The following is a 24969-nucleotide window of genomic DNA, read 5'->3' on the forward strand; positions in this document are numbered from 1 at the left end:
CATATGGCCAAAGTTCTGCTCTCTTGGTTGTTCCTATCCAGTTTTCAGTGTTTGAAAAACTTTTTTAAAATGTATTTATTTAATACATTTATTGTTGTCGAATGGGTTTGGGTGAGGGTCGAGCACTTGTTTTTCCAGGTTAGCCAGGGTGGCAAAATCTTATATTGCTTTGGAGCCCAGCCATTTCTCTATTAAACTGCTTTGAACTCGACTCAAATTAACCAACAACCCAAATGTTGGTCTGTGGGGTGTGCTCCAACAACAGCCCGTCACAAATATTGTGAGGTACAAAACAATATCCGAAAACAACAAAGCAACAACTGTGCAGCACTAGATCAATCAATCCACCATCTGTCTGTCTGTCTGTCTGTCTGTCTGTCTGTCTGTCTGTCTGTCTGTCTGTCTGTCTGTCTGTCTCTGTCTGTCTGTCTGTCTGTCTGTCTGTCTGTCTGTCTGTCGGTCTGTCTGTCTACTCACCCTTTCCAGCTTCCCCAACATGTCTCTCACCATGTGTCTGTTGGGGTATATAATGTTGTTCTCTCTAATCAGCTGAGAGTAGGGGAGGAAGGTCAACAAAATATGCTAACTAGAGGAGTGTAGTCGGAACTTTAAAAAAAAAAAAAAAAAGAGTTGGATATTCTATTTAGTCCAGTCCATTTATTATAAATACATCTTCCGTGTCACATTATCTAGTGGTCTACCTTAATAATGAAACAAAAGAACCTAAAAATCAAAAACGAAAACAATGAATAATGTATGTAATAGTGTTATATTAAGACTAGACAAGTACATCATGGCTGCTAACGGGAACCCCCCCCCCCCCCCCCCTTCAAACACCCCTCTACTAGAGATCCGACTCCCACCGCAGCGAGGCGAGGCCTCCGGGCGACAGGCCAGGAGAGAGGAGGCGCGAAGCCAGGAGAGAGGAGGCGCGAGGCCCGCCCACGCCACCTCCCGCCGTCACCGTTCTGATCCATTCATCCCCCATACGCGCCACCAGGAGCCTCTCGTCGGCCTCGGGGTAAAATAAACACCGCTTGTTTGCGTCCTGTCGACGGGGGACGACCTTGGCGCGGCTCGTGAGCTGTTCTCCTCACGTCTGAGGGGCATTGCCTAATTGCTTCTTTGTTTGTGGTCCTGATTTCACACCTGCTGTCCCTAAATGGTAACCGGCCGTTTGTTCCAAACGGTAATGAAATACTGTGATTGTTTATTTAATAAGGCTTCATGCATTATGGCTGCAGATAAATAAATAAGTGTATATCTATAAAACAGCTAGCTGAGTCGGGGACAAATAACTGTCAGAAGTCCTGCAGTTTTTATTACAACAAACTACACAGAGCTTACTGCTAATCTCTATGGTAATAGGATGGAGTCCAACTATAGAGCATGACACCACACCCATAAACTCCACCACACCCATGAACCTGACCGCAGGCTGCGTCTGGGCCAGATCTCGTTCAGCGTTTCAACACCGGCGACCGTTCCCTGTCCCACGGTTAGCGCATGGTGAAGAGCGAGACTCAGCTCCAGAAAGGGGTGAACGTCTGCTCTAAGGGTGCGTGTCCACCGGCAAGCTGTATTTTAGAGCTGGCGCTGTTTTTCTCGTTTGTTACAATGGGTAATGAGCTCTAGGGTGCTATAGAGACGAGAGCTGTGTTCCAAGCGCTTTATAGCGCTATAGCGCCGTGAGCTCTAGGCTTTTTTGGCAGTTGAAAAAAGTTTAACTTTCTGAGCTAGAGCGCAGGCTGTAAAAAGCTGTTCTGATGACGACAGCGGTCGGTTTTTGGCAAAACCCCAGAGACAGCGAACGTTAGCACTAGCTAACATTAGCTAGCTATCTTAATTTGGCTAGTTAATCTGCAGTCTGCAAAAACTCGACACTCGTTGCTAACGTAGCTGTAAAACATCGGTAGCCTAGCCAGCTCTAAACTGCGGCTCTAGTGCGCTCTACGCAGCTGTAAGCTTGGCGCTGTTCAGCTACATACAGCTCGTTGGTGGACACACAGCCTAAGACCACAGGGGTGTCCCAGGGATGTGTTAGCGTGCCTACCTGTTTGTGTTTTTCTACATGGGTTTGGAGCGTTTATGTTTTTAAGCTGCCCCCCGCGGACGATAACGTTTTATTGGACTGGAAGATTCTAGGGGTGGTTTGACCGAAGGCCGACCGCGCGGCGTTAACGGGGTCGTTCCCGAAGGTTCCGGTACGGCGGCGCCCCACTCACCCTGGCGCTCTGCCCGGCGATGAGCTGGTCATCCTCGGTCTGGACGCTGGTCCGGCTGCGGGCGTCGTAGTCCTCCTGCTCGAAGTCCGAGTCGTCCTCCAGCTCCTCCGGCGTCTGGAGGGAGGGAGCGAGAGAGAGAGAGATAGAGAGAGAGAGAGAGAGAGAGAGAGATGGACAGAAACAGGCAGTTAGAGAAAGAGAGAGAGAGAGAGATGGACAGAGATCAGAAACAGGCAGTTAGAGAAAGACAGAGAGAGAGAGAGAGAGAGAGAGAGAGAGGAGAGAGGGGGGTTAGAGGGGAGGGCAGGGAGATTGGGGGGGGGGGGGGCGGGGGGGGGGGGGGAGGGGTGATAGATGGCAGGAGTAAATTGTCAGAAAGAGCAAGAGGGGGGCGGAAAAACAAGAGGAACAACCCAGATAAACGGCGGCCAAGCCCTATCCATCTGTCCTGGACAGCCCTGAGCCTGGTCCCTCCAGAGTCCCCCCGTCCCCGTCCCCGAGGACGGTACCTGTCTGTGGCGTCTCCGCAGGGGACGCACCCGTGCCAAGACATGCCTCACGCATCGTTGCGCAATTATAACCGGGCAGGTCTCCAAACGGATGAATTATTGAGTTTCTTTGTGTGGCACCGGGGTTTCAAGTCCCTTGCATCATTGTTTATTTGAGGCACGGCGTTTAGGCGTTCACTTGGATTTAGACATCCAAATGAAAGAGGAGTGTGTGTGCGTGTGTGTAGCTCTGTGTTCCTCCTGCCCCCGTCAATACTCTCCTCCCCTCATGTACGCTATTAAGTGACAGAGCTGAGAGATGGACATTGACAGTCCGTTCGTCATCAGGGTGTCTCGTCACCACGGCAACGTGGTTGTGCGGACATGTCATACCCAGACAGCGTTCTACAGCACCTGCATTCTCCTCTCCTCAGCCCCTGTCACATGACTGATGTCTCATATGGTGCATTTTGATTGGATGATACTGATAGACAAGTCATTTGTGAGAAACACAATGAGCTATTCTCTGTTTATATTTGAAGGAAGAGAGTTGGACTAAAAATGCTTTCGTTGTAAAAAAAAGCCTCTTCTCATCAACCTATTGCTACATTTCTGCAACACATTTTTCCCCTTATTGTTCTGAAGTGAATGTGCCAGAGAGAGAGAGAGAGAGAGAGAGAGAGAGAGAGAGAGAGAGAGGAAGAGAGAGAGAGAGAACACATCAGAAGCAGTCAGGGCATATGATACATGATACATGAGCCAGTCAGCAGGCGGTCTTTGAGGAACACACACCCACACATGCACACGCACACACACATGCGCGGGCACACACACAAGGGGAGACAAGACAAGAGGGAAGGGAATTGAACCGAATGTATTTTTTTTAAGTAGCTTGTGTTGATTACACCCCAGACTGCCTTGTGTGTTCTTGTGTGTGTGTGTGTGTGTGTCTCTGTGTGTGTCTGTGCGTCTTTCCTCTATGGAACTAGATTCAACTTTCAAACACCACAGAGAATTGGCTCGTCAATCCAACAACGCTTGAGGACCCTGCCAGCTGATGTTTAAAGGAATACTGTCGCACGCACGCATGCGCACACACACACACGTGCACACACACACACACACACACACACACACACACACACACACACACACACAAACACACACACACACACACACACACAGCAACATAAATCACCATTAAGACGTAGGATACAACTGGGACAATATTGTTTGTTTTCCTCCAAATCTCAAAGTTCTCCAACTTTTAATTAGGATGCACAGTTTCTGCCATTTCAAAGCTGCCTGTTCCGCAATATTTACTACCATCAAAAGATTTCCATAATTTGGTCTTTTCAATTATTATTTTTTCATAGGTTATTTTTCGCACAGCTGCACTGGGGAACTTTCCAGCTTGTTAGTTGAATAAATGTTGACTTGAGTTAAGCGTCCGCAACCAAAACGGAACCAGTATTCCGTCATATTCCGTCAGTTCTTAAAGCGGCATCGTACTGAGACAAAAGTGTGTCGGCTCCTTAAGTCAGTTAAAATAGTAACGTTCATCTTCCGATGGCTGCCGTGGAGTCACTGCAACAACGATACCGGCAGCTCCAGTCAAAACATGACGATATAATCCTGACAGAACCCTAGCGTGTGTTTTACATCTGTAGGCCGCATTGATCTTAACCTTACGGACAAAACCATCACCTTTACACTGTAGCATGTGAACAAGATACTTCTCTGGCCTTTCTACACGGCCACAAAAGAATACATAATAACTAATAACGAACACTCGTTGGAAGCGAAACCCGGCGCGTGCTGAAGTGGGGTCACGCACCCTGATCATGAGGACGGCCTTCCGGATGTCGCGGACGCCGTCGTAGACCAGGCGCGAGGCGTCGATGAACTCGTTCTCCTCAAAGGCCTGCGGGGGGCTGGTACTGAGGGCCTCGATGGCCACCTCCACCTGCTCGGCGAACCGGGGCATGACTGCAGAGGAGACAGGGAGGAGGAGAGAGGAGGAGAGAGGGAGACAGAAGGGTCAGAGTCGGTCCGCAATGAGCCCTCCAAAGCGTGCCACTCCCTCAGGGGGGGTGGGGCATATCAAAGTGGCGGAGACAGATGACGGCGTGTTACCACGCCAAGGGCAGATGCTCTACATGTCAGAAATGGTTCATTGGAGTAGCCCCCCCCCCCCACACACACACACACACACTACCTGTCAGTCTACTCTCGATTGGTCACATTCAGGAAAAGGGCGAGATGTCTGCGGCGAATCCCCACAACATCCTCTCACACGCCAATTAGCCGTTTCACCTTGGCCAGGCTACAGGGAGACAGGGTCATTGCCTGTCAAACATCCACGCGTGTGTGTTTGTGTGTGCGTGCGTGCGTGCATGAGTGTAAACACGCTAGCTCCCTGACTCCAGTTGACGGAACTTCAAATCTGCACGGCGAAAGCGTGAAAACAAAATGGCCGCTGACAAAAACAAAATGTTTTCATGCGGAGGGGGCCCCATTACGTACGTTACCAAGCGAAACGGGGGTGGGGACATCGGTGTGCTCCCAGAAGCGTTCACATGCGTGAGCGTGGAAATCTGAATCAACGTACGGCGCACACACACACACTGAATGAATGAATACGTGAGCAGGCCGGGCTACATAACCGGGCAGATGAGTCACAGCGATTGGACGCCCACGATGTCTTATTAATGTGTGTCTGCCCGGGCACACAGCGCACCTGCTACAGAGACGTCTACCCAGACAGAACTGTGAAAAACAGACTGGACCTGCAACAGTTGACAGCTTGAAATAGAGCTCTATTAAATACGGTACAACCACACACACACAAAAAGAGACATGATTTTGGGAGAGATCTGACGTCTGGGATCCACAGGAAGAGGAGAGAAGGGTCTGATGAGGATAGAGACCGGGGGGGTGGGGGGCGGGGAGGGGGGGGGGGGTGGGGGTCGGGTTTGGTGCAGCGGCTCGGCTAGTGGCTCTGCCCCAGAACCCTGACAGGCTGGCTGGTTTTTACGGTCGTTCCCCTCAGTGGCCTCCCCATGCTTTTACTGTGAACTGAGCCAAATCAATTTGCTGGTTCGAGGTACAGTATATGTGAAACACACACAGAAACTATTATGAAAAAAACACTGGGGTATATTATACCAAATATACAAAGTGCTAGAGTTAAGAGTCTCTCTCATTTTTCCTATTCATTTTTAATTCAGATTAATCCACTTACCGGGGTAAGGCGTAAAATAGGCTTTGGGGAACATGCGATGGGAGGCGTTTTTTAAATAGAAATATTTAAAGGTTTGTCGCGGCCTCTAATGGGCAAAGTTGCTGATGGCGTATAAGTAGCAATTTCACTCATTCCGGTTGAGAAATGATGAAGGGAATTGAACGTGACCATGTTGGAATGGATTTAACAACCCCCTCCTCCGATCCCCCTCGCCTAAGCCAAACTATTAATCAGGCAGGAAGTTGGGTAGATGGGGAGCAGTACTTTCACAATGGATGCTCAAATTGGCGCGAGGGGAGGGGCTTGGGACTGGAGCACGCCGGAAACGGCAGAACGCGCCTCTGCTGGCGTCGGCCGACGCCTAAGCGGTTGCCGCTGACCTTCAAACCGGGCCGTGTCAGCGCTATGATTTGTGCCTCGCCTCCGAGGGAGCCGGTTGCCAGGTCGGACCGGAAGGCTTTCCACCCCCATTTTGATTTAAGACTGAGGACTTCTCCGGCCCCTAGTACTTCTCTCTCTCTCTCTCTCATCCTCCCGTTCTCTCTGTCTCTCTCTCCCTTCTCACTTTCTCCCTCCCTCCCTTCCTCCCTCCCTCTGCAATCTCCTACAACCTAACCTCAGCTAAACTGTCTAAGTGTACCTACCAGCTCATACTGCTGACTCTAGCCCAACACCCATAGTCAGCTTTTTATTAAACCTCCCACCCACTGCTGAAGAGGCCTCTCCCCCCTCCCCTCCTCTCCCCTGCTCTCCTTCCCCTACTCGCCCCTGCTCTCCTCCTCTCCTCTGCTCTCTTCTCACCCCCTCCTCTCCTCTCCCCTACTCTTCTCTCCTCTGCTCTTCTCTCCTCTCCTCTGCTCTCCTCTTCTCTCCTCTGCTCTCTTCTCCTCTCCTCTCCTCTCCTCTCCTCTCCTCTCCTCTCCTCTCCTCTCCTCTCCTCTCCTCTCCTCTCCTCTCCTCTCCTCTCCTCTCTTCTCACCCTCTCCTCTCCTCTCCTCTCCTCTCCTCTCCTCTCCTCTCCTCTCCTCTCCTCTCCTCTCCTCTCCTCTCCTCTCCTCTCCTCTTCCGTCCTCTACTCTCCCCTCCTCTCCTCTCCTCTCCTCTCCTCTCCTCTCCTCTCCTCTCCTCTCCTCTCCTCTCCTCTCCTCTCCTCTCCTCTCCTCTCCTCTCCCCTCCTCTTCCGTCCTCTACTCTCCCCTCCTCTCCCCTCCTCCCCTCTCCTCTCTGCTCGTCTGAGTCTCCATTCTCTCTCATTCTTTCTCTCTGACTCCCCATTTCAGGCCATAAACTCATTTTCCCACCATCATCACAGCAGTAGATTGGATTGGGGAGACGATGGCTCACGTTTTTCCGGAGCGACCGCGGTACACGTGTGTTTGTGCGCCCGCGCCGCAGACCGCCGACGCGCGGGCGAGAGGCTTCGAAGCCGCAGACGGAACATTGTTTCCTCCCTCTCTGCGTTCACCCCGCCTCTCCCCCCGCTCGTCTCAACAAGGCCTGTCAGGGACCTTTCGTTCTCCGGCGGCGAGAACGCCGACGTCCCTCGACAGCTAAGTGCCGTTGGCGGCCTGTGATCATCTGTGCTGTGAGCCGAATGAATGGCTAGTGCTGGGGCTGGCTCCCATCAAGTCAATGACACTCTGTGTGTGTGTGTGTCTGTGTATGTGTGTGTATGTGTGCCTGTTTATGTGTGGCTGAGGAACAGGTGTGTGTGTGCATGTGTGATGTTCAGCATATATACTGCACACGTATATCCCAAATCCTAGTAAAATAACATTTATTGTCCGCGTGCTAGTAAAGGAACCAATCTGCTCCTCTAAATGGCACAATAACGTCGGCCATATATCCGCTTTTTAATCTACCATCTCCAGGCGCCATCTTAATGACCGACTTGAAACACGTGTTATTTTTCTCCCTCTTTTCCTTCACCCGGCCGAGAGAGGCAGAGCAAGGCGGACGGAGAGGAGGACTGTCCAGGGGATGAGGGAGTGGATGAGGGAGGGGATGAGGGAGGGAGACTAAAAGACGAGAAGCTATAACGGCTTTCCTATTAGGATATCGATCCCCCCCTCCCCACCAACCTCCACCCCTTTCAAGGGCGTGCTTCAATCCTAGGTCCGCGCGTGTGTGTGTGTGTGTGTGTGCGTGCTGTCTGCGTTAACCCGCGTCGTAAATCTCGCCGCGCTCGATCGCGAGGGAAGAGCGATTGGCCGAGGTCGAAGGTCAGACGGCCGTGATGAGCTGCCCGGGTCGGGCGGCTGTCAGAGAGAGAGGGGTCAATCCGTCAGCCCGGGCGGACACACACGTGGATGAACCCACACACACACACACACACACACACACACACACACACACACACACACACACACACACACACACTGCATGTTTTAGACAGGCTGGGCAACAGCATCAGCAACCAGCTACCGACCCCCCCCCCCCCCCCCCGCCCAGTTCAAATCACTTCCGGAAAATTCTCTGTGACAACTATTGACTCCTTCTCCGGAGTGGAGTCGATGCCCTCCGAGGGCGTGAGAGAGTGCCAGCGGGGGGTCCTACGTCACTCCTCCCCGTCGCTGCTCAGTAACCCACCGACAGTGAGGGGGGCGGTCGAGAGAGAGAGAGAAAGAGAGAGGGGGGGGGGGGGGAGAGAGAGAGGGGTGGAAAGAGAGAGCGTGAAAGAGAAAAAGAACAAGGGATGACAAACCAAGCGGCCCGTCGTACTCTTCTATTAGCGTCGGCGGTCGAGCGCGCCGGCCGGCCGGCCGAGGTCGTAGCGAGTCCTCTGACCGCGTCGGACTCGGAGAGGCTGGGAGAATCTGTCCGTTCTATGCATAGTAAGACCTCCATTGTCCTAATCCTCCGCTGAAAAACGAGCCACGCTGGCAGTTTGTATTCATTTCTCTGAGGGCAGGGGGAGGAAGCAGCCTAACAGTGTGGCGTTTCACTCTCGTTAGCCTCGCTGACCCCTGATAAGGCCTTAACACACTCTTTATGAAGTCTTATCATCAGTCATCCTCTTTCCCCTTAGACCCCCACTTAGACCCACCCCCAAGTGACATTGGTAAGTGTGTGTGTGTGTGTGTGTGTGTGTGTGTTTCTATGGGGCCTCCATGTCTAGCTGATCATCAGGAGCATAGATAGATAGATAGATAGATGGATAGATAGATAGATAGATAGATAGATAGATAGATAGATAGATAGATAGATAGATAGGATCAATTCAATTTAATCATAACTGAATTAAATTGAATCATAACAAATGTATGACAATCGGCAATACAGCAAGGCATAGCATAGCACTAGAATAGCAGAAGAGAACAGAATAGAACAGAATACTCAAAATATAGTAAAATGCGTGCGTGTGTGTGTGTGTGTGTGTGTGTATATATATAAAGCTAGCCTACTGTGTTTGTTTGTGTTTGTGTTGGTTTCAGCCAGTTAGGCGATGCCAGCGCATATGTCCCTAAGTACATTTATGTCCTAATGTTGTTTCGTTGCTCAGAGCCACTCGAGGGAAGCTGATTCTGTCTCTTAATGATCCCGGCAGACGGCTGTAACGAGAGCAACAATAGATTCACTGCCCCTCCTAAATTGACCCTAATGGGAGAGATGGAGGGAGGGGGAGATGGAGGGGTGGAGAGGTTGAGGGAGGAGAGATGGAAGGAGGGGGGATGGAGGGGTGAAGAGGTTGAGGGAGGAGAGATGGAGGGAGGGAGAGATGGAGGGGTGGAGAGGTTGAGGGAGGAGAGATGGAGGGAGGGGGAGATGGAGGGAGGGAGAGGTTGAGGGAGGAGAGATGGAGGGAGGGGGAGATGGAGGGGTGGAGAGGTTGAGGGAGGAGAGATGGAGGGAGGGGGAGATGGAGGGGTGGAGAGGTTGAGGGAGGAGAGATGGAGGGAGGGAGAGATGGAGGGGTGGAGAGGTTGAGGGAGGAGAGATGGAGGGAGGGGGAGATGGAGGGAGGGAGAGATGGATGGAGGGAGTGACGGAGAGCAGACAAAGGGTGCCTGGAAGGGGAGGGGGGGGGGGTGATGATGTCGTTAATTGGACACTACACCCTGGTTCCATTCCTCTCGTGTTATCCCTTCCCCTGGCCCAATTTGTCACGTCCAGCATTTTTCGGAGCGGAACCGAAAACCTATTTTTGTCTTCCGCCTCGAGAACAGACTAGTGGTGACTGGGACACAGTCGTTGATCGCCTGGCCAGAACAACATAGCAACACAGGCGCAACAAGACGGGCCTACGGCGTTCCACCTGAAGCCAGGTTTATTCTGTTTACCTCCAGGTTCCCAGAGTTTCCTACCTCCTCTCTCTCTCGCTCTCCCTCTCTCTCTCTCTCTCTCTCTCTCTCTCTCCCCCTCTCTCTCTCCCTCGCAGGCTGATGGAGTAAGGCGCTAGCTAACCGAGGTGACAGCCTAACATGGGAGCCCTTTCGTCTGCACACAGCTATGCGGGGAGGGGCCCTTCTTCGCTCCTCGGAGCCGGCCTCCGCCGCGGCAGGTTCTGGCCCCGGGGCCTAACCGGTATCTCCTGTAAGCTGGCGCGAGACGGACAGGGGAGGTGGTGAGAGAGAGAGAGAGCGAGAGAGAGAGAGAGAGATGGACAGAGGGAGGGAGGGACAGAGAGAGAGAGATGGGAAGAGAGAAAGGTAGGGAGGGGTGGAGAAAGATTATACAGTGAGAGGGAGTGTGAGAGAAAGGAAAAAGGAAAAAAAAAGCAGATGAAAAATGGATGAGAGGGGCCAGAGGCGGAAGAGCGAACAGGTGGTATCCTGGGTTTCACGGTGTGAAAGCTAAGGTGCTGCTGTGGATTGTGGGATACTAGTGCGTCAGGTAGTTAAGAGTGTGTCTGTTAGCTATTGACCTGGCTCAGGCACAGGTGCGCACACGCGTGTGTGTGCGTGTGTGTGTGTCTACTCCTCATGAAAGTGTTTCTGCGTGTCTGCTGGTCTTGCATGCCTGTACAACCATAAATAATATATGCCCAAAGGTGTAGGAGGGGTGTGTGTGTGTGAGTGTGTGTGCACATGGGAATGTGTGTGTGTGTCTGTGCTTGTGTGTGCACACGGTAATTTGTGTGTGTGTGCGCAAGAATGTGTGTGTGTGTGTTTGTGTGGGTTGCACGTCCACATGCGGCGGCGTCTTGGCGCCACGCCCCCCCGTACTCACCGGTCTCCGACAGCAGCTTGATGGACTCGAGCACGCGCTCGGTGTACACGCCCGGCTCGTAGTTCTCCATCTCGGCGTTGATGATGTGGACCACGCGGGCGGCCCGCCCCCGGATAGCGCCGGCCGTGCGGTCCAGCGTGTCCACGTCGCCCTCCTGGAGGGCGATCACGCACTTGTTGACGTCCTCCAAAATGTGGTTCTCTGCGGCGGTCGGGGGTGTGTGTGTGTGTGTGTGTGTGTGTGTGTGTGTGTGGGAAGGGGGGGGGGGCGGGTTGGAGAGAAAGAGAGAGAGAGAGGAAGGGAGAAGATGAGTTATTGGAATATGTTTGCTATTGTTTTCAGAGGACACCTACAATATAACAGCTATTGTTATTAATGACAACTATTGTTTACCAGTGCCTCTAATGACACCCAAGGACATATGGAGAAAAAGCAGAGGTGTCACAACAAGATCTTTCAGTCTGTATTACAACAGTGTCATGGATGTGTTGACAACCGTTTCTTTCTCTTTTCCAATAACTGTAACAGGAAGTGTCTCATCGTCTTGTTTTCTTCAACTGCTTAACTTGCTAGCCTGCTGCTGACTGACGAGAAAGAAGTTGATCATTATCTATGAAAAGCGTCTTTCAGTGCCAGCCTGTCAAATAGCATGGTGTTATCTGACTAAGGATTTATTGTGACGCTTTGATTGTCGTTGTAAAGTCTTTTTTTCAGGACACAGTTGTGCAAAACAGACCCATCTACTGCTGTCTGTATGTGTTAGAGTTTACTGTGTGTTTGTGTGTGTGTGTGTGTGTGTGTGTGTGTGTGTGTGTGTGTGTGTGTGTGTGTGAGAGAGTGCGTGTGTGTGTGTGCGTTCCTGTGTGTGTGTGCGTGTGTGTGAGCGTTCCTGTGTGTGCGTGTGTGTAATAGATAGTAGTGCGGTTCCTGGTCCCTGTAGCCCTTACCAGAGACGGACAGGAAGTCATCCACGGAAGTGATGTCATCCACGGCCTCGGTGAGGATGCGCACCTGCTTCTCCCACTGGTCCTTAAAGACGTCCATGTTGTCCTGGGCCACCTTGCTCTGGGGGCGGGCGGCCAGGGTGAGAGCAGCGTTGATCACCTGGAGGGAAAGAGAGACAGGGTTAAAGTGCGGGTGTGTGTGTGTGTGTGTGTGTGTGTGTGTGTGCGCCTCTCTAAACTCTTCCTAAACGCCCACTCAGCAGTCTCAGCACGTAGCCTCAAGCCACCTCTAGGGTGCTTCAGCTGGGATTGAAAGGTCGGCCAACTTCTCCAATACAATGTGCTCAATTATTAAGGCTCACAAACCAAAATAAAATCCTTAAAAGAAAAAGCCCTGTCCAATGAATTGTCTGTCTGTCTGTCTGTCTGTCTATCTATCTATCTATCTATCTATCTATCTATCTATCTATCTATCTATCTATCTATCTATCTATCTATCTATCTATCTATCTATCTATCTATCTATCTATCTATCTATCTATCTATCTATCTATCTATCTATCTATCTATCTATTTACGTTATTTATCCAATAGTCTAGGACTGCTGATATTGGAAACACGCACGCACGCACGCACGAACGAACGCACGCGCACACACACACACACACACACACACACACACACACACACACACACACACACACACACACACACACAGGTTACTAAAGCATCTGGTTCAAATTCTCTTTTCTTCCCCTTATACCTCCAATGAAAAGTGTCCGTTTCCCCTGGCTTCTCTTAATTTGAGCCTGCTCAATTATTTATTTGTTTGTCTTTCTTCCCGGGCTCCCGTGGTGTGTTCCAGCCCTTGCCTAAAGGCTTCTGGGTGGAAACTAACTCACTTCTAAAGTTTCCAGAAGCTTCCATTCCGCCCCCGGGTCAGTTTTACCTGGGAGCTGAGCCCTGGGTGGGTGTGCTCAGCTGGGGTGCTGCACCTTGAATCTTGAATCCCTTTGCCCCCTACCTCCCTCCCTCCCTCCGCCCTGGGTCCAATGAGCTACAACCCTTAACCTTGGGAACAATAGCTCGATTACCACGCACCCCTCTGTCACAACCCTGAGGACTTTAAGGGCCCCAGGAATCTATGTCTTCATTTCTCTGCTTTCATTCTCCTCCCTCCCTCTCCCTCTCTCAGTTCTCTGCTATATCCCTCTCATCTCTGCCCTCTCTCTCTGTCCTCTCTCTCTCTCCTCTCCTCTCTCTCTCCCTCTCTCTCCTCCTCCCTCTGTCTCCCACACCTCAAAGAGTTAGAATACTCCACCCATACAAAGTTCCCCTGCGGTGGAGTGTCGGCTGGCAGACTAGTTTTACTACTCTTATCTAACTCTTAAATGGATGCTAGCCGAGAGGTGCACTTGGGAGGTTTTGATCATTGACTATTAAATAAAGTGGTAGATCATAAATGATAGATTATACAAGAAATGTAAAAAAAAAAAGTAGTGCCAGAACAATGACTCAGGCATATTAAATATGATGATATCGACTTCAAAACCCAACTTTTCACCCCGTTTCATAATTACATTTGAAGGTGCAAAAAAAAAAGAAATACCACCTTCCGCTTTTTAGTTTTGTTTATTTGTATCCCTCAGCGACAGCATGCGTTGGATGTGGGCTGTGTTCAAAAGGTCACAAATTGCTTTTTCAAGTTCAAGGGAAGTGGGGGAGGAGCAGCGGCGCTGTTAGGACCCACTGGACCGAGCCCCGGGCCGCCACTGCCGGCCGGTCACTTCCGGGTCACCGACGAGGTCGCCTCGCTTCAATATCTGATCCTGGCGCTGAGACGCTAGTGCTTTTACTCCGGACTGTACCACTATGGCTTGTCGGGGCTTGTTACGGCTCTGTGTGAATGCGAGCCACCCTGCAAACCCCTCTGTGCCGGCTGATGGTAGTGCCCAGTGCTTGGGGGGGGGGGTGTCTTCTTACCTGTGGGCAGAGGCTGTCTATCTGCGTGGCGGCCATGCGGACCAGCTTCACCCCCTCCTCGTTGTTGGAGATGGAACAGGCCAGGTTGGCCACCTGCAGGAGGGAGGAAGCGGAAACAGCGTGTTAGTACACCTAAAGGTGCATTTCGCCCTTTTCTTTTGGACGCGTCTGCTCACGACATTAGAAAAGCCAACACCGGCGCCGGTTCTGTGTGAGCCGAGTTCCCCGAGTGACCTGGGCGACCGACTAAAAATAGCATAAGCATAGCAACAGCATAAAACCAGCACATTCCATCTATTCAGTCGGTCTTTCAACCCGTTTGTCAGGCTCATTTGCAGGAAGAGGACCCACCCTGGTGCTGTGGAAACGCCTAACAAGAGTACTTTTCCCCCCCTATTAGTTTGACCTGGTTACAGCTGCTTTGACCTGAAACCACTGAACACAGACACGGCTGCCCACACGCGGTACCACTCTGACAGCGTTCAGACGAGGCGTTCCAGAGAGAGGCTGCCTCTCTGACTCATGTTTCGGGGCCGGCAGACAGAGAGAGAGGGAGAGGGGTGGAGAGAGGGAGGGAGAGGATTTAATGCTTGGCTTGGAAAGGCAATGCCAGGGCAAAATATGTACAGACGGGCTGAGGGCCTCTGCTCAACTGTTAGATTGCTATTTGTTATTCCCTCATGTCGAGAGCTGGTAACCCCCACACACACCTCCTCGTCCTCTCCTCCTCACCTCCTCCTCTCCTCCTCATCTCTCTCCCTCTTCTGCTTGTTCCATTTTTCATTTTGGGAACAAAAAGCTGATATTTGAATAGTTCAGATCACACAGTACAATGTGATATTTCTTTCTCCCAGTTGGGCAATCTCAAGGGCATATTTCTAAAAAGGAAACTGAGGGAGCAAGCGAGAGAGCGCGTGATAGAGAGAGAGAGAGATTAATAGAAAAAAGGTATTTCATTTATCGCTCCTCTCCTCCATCTCTGGCATTATTGTGAAGTCATTGCCATGGCGCACCCTGTGCCAGATTACTCAAAAGCACAATTACCCAGAAAAAGTTTTTTTGTATTTGTATTAAAAAGGCACTGCTAACAACTCTAACAGGATGGGAAGAAAAGGTCTTGGACACCGATGCCCATCCACAGTAAGAGCCTTTTTTTTTATACTCCGAGTGCCTTGGGTTCATTACCAGTCAGCCTAAAACATCAGTGGGGCTTATTGGTGCAAAAAGGCATCTGATTGTGTAATTAAGGATCCAGATGGTGGTGCTCAACAAGAACGTCTCCCTGGTTCATTTATGTCTGCCTGCATCCAGCGGCAGACCTGCTCTCCTCCAAGAGGAGTGTGTGTTGTGTGTGTGTGTGCACGTGTGTGTGGGAGTGTGTATCTGCGGGACAGCTGGTTAGCCCCATTCCCAGCTCGCGCTCCGTTAATGATGAATGGAGCCTGGCGTTCAGAGTTGGGGACAGCTAAAAGGGACAGCGCTGGTGTTTTATTGTCAGTCCCCACGAATCAACCGGCGACTTCCATGCCGTCAGCCTGCCGGTAGAACGGCAGAGAGAGAGAGAGAGAGAGAGAGAGAGAGAGAGGTCTGTGTTCACCCGCTGTCAAAAGCGCCGGCTGCGTCGAAAAAGCGCCGGCTGCAACAAAAACGTTAACGGCCGTGGTTGAAATCACCTCACTTACAACCGGGCGCCATTACGTGAAACCGGGGCTTGTGGAATGACTCAATTGATGACAGATGTATAGTAGCCTATATAGAATGCTGTATACGTCGATGTAGGCTGCACACAATAGAATAGAATAGAATGTAATAGGATAGATATATAAAGGTTCCCGAAATGTCAGTTTACTATACAGGACCTGGCATTCTTACAGACAGGTTTTTAGGGATCAGAGAATGAAGGGAGTTTCATCGGTGTGCATCCTGCATCGCTAGGCACCTCCGCACCAGCGCAAACCTGCTCGGATTAATAGAGCCGACTTGACAAACGCGGCGGCAAAATCAGTAACCAATTGGTGATGCATTCCGTCGCCGCCGTCCCATTCGCTCCTAATAACGATCGCACCTTTAATCCAGCCAGGTAAGTCGACTGACAGCAAATTCTCATTTGCGCCGAACACCTGCCAAGAGTTGCAGGGGGGGGGGTGGGGGTGTGGGGGAGTGGGGGGTGGGGGGAGACACACACACACACGCGCGCGCGCTCACAAGCAATCACGCTCACAGACAGAACGGAAAATCGTGGTTTAATTCTCATGGCTTCGCATTCCGTGTAATCGACTGGTGGACGGGGGGGTCGGGGGGGGGGGAGAGACACACGCCCGTCGGCGTGGCGGGGAGCGTCGGGCTCGATCGCAGGTGAATTACGCCGAAATCAAATCTGCTTCAGAAGACTCTTTGCTTACGACCCACGTCTCCCGCCGCTAGTGACAGCTACCGGGGTTTGATGGATCGCACCGCGCTTCCGTGAGAGGAGTGTGTCAGCGAGTGTGTGTGCGTGTTTGTGCGTGCGAGAGACGGAAAGAGAGAGAGGGGTAAGGAAAGAGACAGAGCGTGAATGGAATGTTACCGAGTCAGAAGAGGTGTCACGCCGCTGTTAAAAGAAGCGTTCCCACCCGAGGTCACGATGCACTGTGCAGTGCGGCCCGCCAACGTGGGGGAGCCTACTAACAAAAGCCCACCCCACCTGCCCCCACACTTCGAACCTGCTGACCCCCCCACCCCCACCTCTCTGCCCCCCCCCCACCCCAGACCCTATCTCTCTCTCTGCTGATGTGGGGCCACCAATGCTGACCGGTCTCTCTCTCTCTCTCTCGTCTCCTTTGAGGAGGGTTTTGCCCCGCCCCCGCCCCCCCAAAAAATGAGGACGACAAAAAAAGAAAACGAGATGATGGGGCTTCGCCTCGCCACAAGGCTTATGCTGATGCCGGCCTGGATGTTCGAGCCGCAAATTCATGACTCAAGGGATTGGGAGTGTGTGAGTGTGTGTGTGTGTGAGTGTGGGAGACAGAGAGAGGGAGAGAGAGAGTGCTGCAGTATTGCCGCTCTTCATTTTAGCCTCTAACAAAGAACTATCGATTTTGTCCATTTCACTCAGCCTCAGATAATCACCTCCATTCTAATTTGACGAGGGTTCTCACTGCGGCGAGCCTCGCTACGCGCCTGGGACCCCTCCAGCCCCCCGGGGCGCCCGCGGCCCCGCGAGGAACGTTCCTTTCTCCTTTTATCACTTCCAAAATAGAAGCGCCAGACATGAAACAAAGTCAGGCACAACCTCTAAGGGGGATTGTGTGTGTGTGTGTGTGGGGGTGTTACAGCAGTGAGAATCGTGAGAGTGTTGGAGCCGTGTAACGCCACTCCTGGAACGCTCTCCCCCCCCCCCCCCCGCCCTGCGGTTAGGACAGCCCAAACCCCGGCCTGCAGTGCGTGGGTCAGATAAATCACACCGCAGTCCAGCTAGCTCCCTGGAAAACAATTAATGGACTTCCTGTCAGCCAAGGTGACACGCGCCACCAGCCTGGGGATGAGGCAGGATGAGACAGGAAGTGCAGAGAGAGGAGGAGGAGGAAAGTGTGTGTGTGTGTGTGTGTGGGGGGGGTGACATTTGAGTTATGGCCTCCCAAAACGGAAGCACTCTGTTCTATTAGAAAGCTCTTCGGCTGGACGTTTAACTTGTTGAGCGGAGGGTGGTTTTATTGACAAGGAGGGTCTGTCCCCAGCTAATACGCACAAATAGCAAAACGCAATCGCACGTTTATTCACACACACGCGCAGACCCCCCCCCCCCCCACACACACACACAGTAAATAAAACATCCCACGCGCACACACTCTCTCCGCCCTCTACCACATACGCACAGTAATTAAATAAATAAATCAACCTGTCAACATAGGTGAAGGAGAACACTCCACGTGGGGATTCAGCCGACGGACCCTACAGTACAACCCGCTAAGTGCTGCTCTGCCCCCCCCCCCCCCCCTCTCTCTCTCCCTCCCTCTCTCTCTCTCTCCCTCCCTCTCTCTCCCTCCCTCTCTCTCTCTCTCTCAACCCCCCCCCCCTCATCTCTTGGGCCGACAGTCCCGAAGGACTCTCTTGTATGTTTGTTTGAGTAATGAGACGTGATCCCCGGGTCCCGGGCGGTCTGGGAGGAGGGGGGGGGGGAGGGGGGGTGGGGGGGGGGCTGTCAGGGGTAAGTGAGCTGGACATTAAGTCATGGCCCTGAGACGTCAGGTGGAATTAAGACACGTGAGGCACCATGACCCGCGCTGTACGAAATTAACCCCCCCTTCCCATTTCGCCCATTAAAGGATAATGAGCCAAACGAATTCATGAAATATGTATGTACACTTAGCTTCCCGGCCTCGGGAAGAATGCTTTCCAGCCTGATTACAGGTTCATTTGCTTGATTTGACGGCTACATCACAAGGCATATTCAAGTTCCTCAGCTGGATACCACATATATGTCTCAGTGATGCTAATGGTTTTTACCATGTGCCGAAAATCAAACGGGATTTCTATCTGATGTCGCTCATGTATTGAAGTGTCGACTTATTCATCACATTCTGGAACCCTTTCTGTGGTGAATTTAGCCCAATGTTCTTGGTGGCAGTGAGGTTTGAACCTGAGGTGGATCACAACTCTCTCTTTCTCTCTCTCCCTCTCTTTCTCTATCTCTATCTCTCCCTCTCTCTCTCTATCTCTCTCTCTCTCTCTATCTCTATCTCTATCTCTATCTCTATCTCTATCTCTATCTCTATCTCTCTCTCTCTCTCTCTCCCGCTCCTCGGCCAGTCAACCTGCCATTTGACGACGAGCCAAAAGATTCAAGAGCCTCAAACGGCCGTGCTACGAAACCCGCGTCCTGGAGACATGGCTGCGTTCGCTGCCCCCCCCCCCTCCCCCCCCCCCGCGCCGCTGCGGCAGTCCGGATCGAGCAGCTCCCCACCCGCCCCCCCCGCCAAGCCCGTACCCGCCCACCCCCTCCCTCCCGCCCCATCCCACCCTCCTTTCAGACACAGCGAGGACCTAAATTGTGTGCGACTCTAATGCACTGAGCAGCCCCACCGCCGACTCCCTAAATCACGACGGAGATGAGCTTCGGTCACTGGCGTTCCTTAGGGGACGGGCTGGCTAATTCGGAGGGAAAGGGGGGGGGTGAGTTATACACTCCTCCGCACATAAACCCAGGGGCATGGGCTCATTGGGAACACGAACACACACACACACACACACTCGAGTACACATGTACTCGAGCACACGCACGCGGACACACGCACAGAAACATTCAAGCTTGCAAATTGACTGCCAAGGCGTTTATTTGCCAGGGTAACCACCGGTTTTGAGGCGCCGGCAACGCTCGGTAATTATTTAATTAGCTCCTCCATCGGTAAAGTAAAGAACGCAACAGAAGCCTGAAGAAGTAAACAGACTGCAGGCTGAGAATCTTAACCTCTTTAAAAAGAGTCATGAAAATTAGCCGGGCATCATCATCATCAACACTGCTTTGTGTTTTCTTTCTCTCAAAACAAATTAATTCAAAGGGTAAGCATCCACCCTTCCACCAGCATTCGCGGCCATCTAACGCCTCGGCTTTTACGCCGTTGCGAAATGTCGCCGGACCGGCGCCTCTGTCGTGGACGGTTTGCCGTCGGCGGGAATCTGTCAACAGTCATCTATGCTGTGACGTCTCCAAACGGTCTGTGTGGATTCTGTCTACGGTTCGGGTGCCCGTGGAAGCGCGCGGAGGCCCGTTCCCTGGGCGAGCGCGAGGCCGCACGCCGTCGCCCCCCCACCGCCGCAGCCATCGCCCCCCCCCCCCCCCCCACCCCCCCCCCCCCCCCCCCCCCCTGGTCTGTGACGCCGAGAGGCAAGCAGAGGCGTGCTGGGTCTCGACTGAGCTGGGGGATCGAACCGGCGACCTTCCGGCCTCCCACGAGGCTCGTGTTCGGGGTGTACGCCGACTCCTGGTGTCCGACCGCATGTCTGCTCTCTCTGGCTGCTCTCTCTGGCTGCTCTCTCTCTTTTACCTCCACGGCACAAAAGAGTCTGCTTGACTAGCATGGAACCGATTTATGCATATTCAGTGCTGTGAGTGCAGTAAACCACAATTACAGTAAATGAATAAGAAGAGGTACAATTTCAGTGACCGTGTGATAGTGTAATGGATCATAAAAAACGAGTGCATGAATTTCCTGGGATGTCAAGAGGTCAGCGGAGAATGGCGCAGCGCACTACCGTCTCCATGACAGCCTGAGTGGCGTCCGAGATGCTCTAACAGGCTGAAATGATAGGCTATTAACACCGGAGACATTAGCACCGGAGGCTTGACTATTCCCTCAATGTTTTGTTTTTTTTACCCCCGCAAATGTCGCATGACATGGAGCACAGGGGTAGACACACACACAGACACACACACACACACACAAACCACCCGCTCCCACAAACTGTACAAACACACCACACACCTCCAGTGAACATGATCCCGGTGTCCAGGTTGCTAGGCTGCTGAACGCCAGGGCCCGAAGCCTACTGTACTCCTACAGTCATGAACCCAGGAATCCTTCTACAACTTGTGAGTGGGATCTATGGCCGTGGTAAAAAGTGAATGGAGAGAGCCAGAGAAGGATGAGACGGGCACTCTGAGAGCAATGGAGGGACACCTCCTGTATAAAACTTTACTGAGCTCAGCAAGGGACACAGAGAGGTCAATATAAACCATCCACAAAGCTGATTTGGGACAGGTGTGTGTGTGCGTGAGTGCGCGTGTGCGAGTGTGTGTATGTGTGTGTGATAGTGGGACTGTGTTCCTGTATTATGCACGCTTACACACACACACACACACACACACACACACACACACACACACTAATTAGGCTCCAGAATACATTATCTCATTCGCACTGCTGTGAGTGACAGGGCGGTACGGAAGGAAATAGGGAGAGAGAGGGAGAGAGAGAGGGGGAGAGAGAGAGAGGGAGAGAGAGTGGGAGAGAGAGAGAGAGAGAGGGAGAGAGAGCGAGACACACACTGGGATAGATCTCTCTCTGCTGTAGATGGACCCTGCACAGGCAGAAAGAACGCCGATCCGTCAGGTAGATGGTTCTCTCGACCTGAAACGATCCTCGATCCTTCTTTTCCAGAGGTCCTTTCCCTCCTCTCCTCTCCTCCCCCGTCCTCTCCTCTCCTCCCCCCTCCTCTCCTCTCCTCCCCCCCTCCTCTCCTCTCCTCCCCTGTCCTCTCCTCCCCCCCTCCTCTCCTCCCCCCCTCCTCTCCTCTCCTCCCCCGTCCTCTCCTCCCCCCCTCCTCTCCTCTCCTCCCCCCTCCTCTCCTCTCCTCCACCCTCCTCTCCTCCCCTCCCTCTCAGAGCTGAGGCTGTTTCCGGTCAAGTATCGACCGCGCTCCTCCTCCCTCCTCTTCCCCCTCTACCTCTGGCTCTCTGAGAGAGCAAGCCAAGCAGTCGGCCCTTGGCACCCGAGGCGCAATTATGAAAGTGGACCTGTGGGTTCTTCCCCCCCTAGTCTGTCCACACGTTCCCCCAGACCCTCCCGGGCGGCGGACGTTAAAAAATAAAAAAAATAAAAAAATAAACACTGTTTCAAGAGGGGGTGAAAGCGCTTCCGTCGTCGGAAGAGCGCGTCGGTCGCTGAGACGGATGGATGAACGGCCCCCGCCGTTAAGTATCTTATGCGGTATCATACCGCATCATAAGTATCATAAGTATCTTATGCGCAAATAATCCCCGGGGCTCCGGCGCGGTTGCTGGAGGCGAGCCTGGACGCTTTATCTGCACCAGGCCTGGGGGGGCGCTGAGGCGTCTAAGCAGCGCTTTGTATCAAAGCAGCGGACGAAGACCAGCTGATCAGGAGGGCGGGCTCAGTACCGGGGGTCAGCCTGGGCCCGATGGCCGTAGCGTCAGAGAGAAGAACGCCGGCCAAAATGAGAGCCTTCATGGACAGTGTCTCCTACCCTCTTCATGACACTCTGGTCTTGTCAAAGGAGCTCCTTCAGCTGCAGGCCTACCCTGACCCTGCTCTACGGAGCGCTTCCCTAGGTCCTTCCTACCCGACGCCATCAGAGTGTTCAACGCCTCCCCTGACTGGCGGGACACCCTGGCCCTCAGCCAGCCTGGAGGGAGCTAAGACGTCCTACTCTGGTGCCAGTCTTTTCTCGTCAGGATAGTTATTATTAGTAAGTTTTGTGTATATTGTGAATAGCTGGCAGCTATTAATGTGAAGAGTCCTCAGATTACAGTTTCATTTTTTACTTTTTCATTGATTTTAGTATTTGTGTATATTTTTGTACAGTTTGTACATCTTGATGGGGTAAGATGTCTTTACATGCCCCAAAACATTTCATCAGAATATCATTTTTGGACATGCACAATGTTTGGCGCCTCCGCGATGCCCGAGGGAAATCGTAGGCCTGCATCTCAACCGAGGGTCACATGACAGTTTCACACGGAGTTCTAGGGCTGCACGATTGCGATTATTTGCTTCAAAATGGTAATTGCGATTAATAATTGTGATTAATATTTAATATATAATATTAATATATAATAACCAAAATGCTCCCAAATCACGGACGTTGATCCCTTTCTTGTTACTAACTCACTAACCTCGTTTTCGCTCATTTTTTCACTACTCACGGGTACTCTTGTGATACTTGTCTTGACCTACTGCTATATGTCTTCTCAGTGAAATTGCTGCGCACAGCGCACTCAGTGATTCATGTGATTGGTCACAGCATAAGCGCCTGTGATTCGTCCATGTAGTCCTAGCACACTCAATTCAAAGCAAAATTATTAATCACATTAATTGCGGTTTTGCGATTAGTTAATTGCGGAGGTCTTAATCGCGATTTCGATTAATTAACGATTAATTGTGCAGCCCTACGGAGTTCATACACTTTTTGCAAATACAGAGTCTTTTCATTAATTTTCAAAATCACTATCATGGAGTAGGCTACTGGGGGCAATGTGCACTGTGGCTGATTAGTTGTAAGATCTGGCTCAGGCGTGGGGCAAACATGCGCAGAAAGAATAGGCCTACATGTATTAGGCTAAAAAGGGGTCATTTTGATGAGGTTAAGGTTAGTTTTACTATTGCTACTACTATCTATTTAACAATAATTTAAATGTGTCTTGGATTTATTTCTTTCCTTGCAACTTCTACAGTATCCATCTATCTATCTATCTATCTATCTATCTATCTATCTATCTATCTATCTATCTATCTATCTATCTATCTATCTATCGAAATTCTCTTTTCATCTCAACATCTGTGAGGCTGTAGCGAAACCCTGTTACTGGCAAAGCCGGAGCCCAAACTCCCACATTTAATGTGAATAGCTCTTTAAAACGAGACGTGAACAGTTATTTTTTGAATGACCGCTTCAGACAACATAGCTGCACTCCTACAGATAATTCTCAGTCTGGTGATTCGGCGGAGGCGACTGTCACAGTTTATTTCCGTCTGCCTGGTGTGTACCGTTTCCATGTGGACCCACTGTGACATGCAGCGAAGAGTAACTGATTTAGTATGCTTCCCTTCTACACGTGTAGAAATGCCTCATCAATACCAAACAGCCTCCCGCGCCCGTCACGCCCGGCGTGAGGAAACCATTAGCTGTGTCGTCCATCACGCCTGCCGGGCCAGTAGGCTGAGGGCTGCTTTCCAGGACGCGCTAGGCCGACGCCTACTTTAGAACCAATGAGCTTGCTGAATGGAGAGTCTTCATTGACATCCGCCATACTGTCATCCCTTCTTTTCTCTCTCTCTCATCTCCCAGGCAGGGTGTCATCCCTTCTCCCAGGGAGGGTGTCATCCCTTCTCCCAGGTAAGGTGTCGTCCCTTCTCCTAGGCAGGGTGTCGTCCCTTCTCCCTGGAAAAACTGTTGTCCCTTCCTCTTCCTGCCTGAGTGATCTGGCCCGGTACCAGCAGAGCGGCCCGGTACCAGCAGAGCGGCCTGGTACCAGCAGAGCGGCCTGATACCAGCAGAGCGGCCCGGGGATCAGATGCCAGAACCGGCCCGGCTGCCTGCTGACATTTCTAGGCAACGCTCACATGTACATGCACTAGAAATGCATTATTACAACCAACCCGCCCACACCTCCCCATCCCTCCCTCCACACACACACACACACACACACACACACACACACACACACACACACACACAAACACACCGCTGGTTAATAGACAGGCGTCTAGGGAAAGGTCAGCCGTTGTCAGCACTTAATGCCTCGACCTTTCCACCGGGATAGAGAGCAAATGAGGGTGAGGGAGAGAGAGAGGGAGAGGGAGAGGGAGAGGGAGAGAAAGAGAGAGAGAGAGAGAGAGAGAGAGAGAGAGAGAAAGAAAGAGAGAGAGAGAGAGAGCGGGGGAGAGAGGGAGAGTGATATGAATTGACTTAAACAGTCTGACCTAAAAAAACTTTTCTTAAAAGGAAAAGTTGAACTATTACATTACAGGAAGTCCACACTCTTTCCGCTGCCCTTGCCCTCTCTCTACTGCCCTTGCACAGACTGACGTCAGCAGAGACGCGTGATAATGGCAATAACACTGGCCAGCGTTAAAAAAGCCTTTTGATGCAAGCCAGCGAGAGACTAATGATCAGACGGGCATCGCTGGGCTCAGCCATCAGTGGTGATCGTGTCTTAAAGAACCTCGGCTGCTCCAAAGCAAATGTCACCGTCGGACATTTTTTTAAACAGGCGCTATCCCCGGGGCGTGAACAGGGGGAGTGTGCGTGTGAGAATGTGAAAGGTGAAAGGTCAGCATCACCTGAGAACAGAATTAACAGGTTAATTAAGACGCGTGTTCATCACAAAACCTGTCACCTGCCGTCACGCACGCACTCGCACGCGCGCACACTCACAGATGATGGCGTTTTCCGATCTCCCGTTGACATTTGGACTTCAG

General features: G+C 51.8%; 1 protein-coding gene across 3 annotated transcripts in view; it reads right to left on the bottom strand.

Annotated features, from left to right (window-relative positions):
* The window catches only part of ctnna2 (catenin (cadherin-associated protein), alpha 2), a gene marked incomplete at both ends in the record, with an annotated part of 330311 nt that overhangs the window by 12026 nt on the left and 293316 nt on the right, over positions 1–24969 (bottom strand). For all 3 annotated transcript variants that reach the window (XM_084454220.1, XM_084454221.1, XM_084454219.1), the window contains 5 exons: positions 2226–2339; positions 4551–4702; positions 11127–11327; positions 12074–12230; positions 14054–14146. In XM_084454220.1, the coding sequence (XP_084310346.1) occupies positions 2226–2339; positions 4551–4702; positions 11127–11327; positions 12074–12230; positions 14054–14146 (717 nt within the window). The remainder of the gene's footprint in view (positions 1–2225; positions 2340–4550; positions 4703–11126; positions 11328–12073; positions 12231–14053; positions 14147–24969) is intronic.

The sequence above is a fragment of the Borostomias antarcticus genome (assembly GCF_949987555.1).
Source record: "Borostomias antarcticus genome assembly, chromosome: 20".
In the NCBI taxonomy this organism is placed as follows: domain Eukaryota; kingdom Metazoa; phylum Chordata; class Actinopteri; order Stomiiformes; family Stomiidae; genus Borostomias; species Borostomias antarcticus.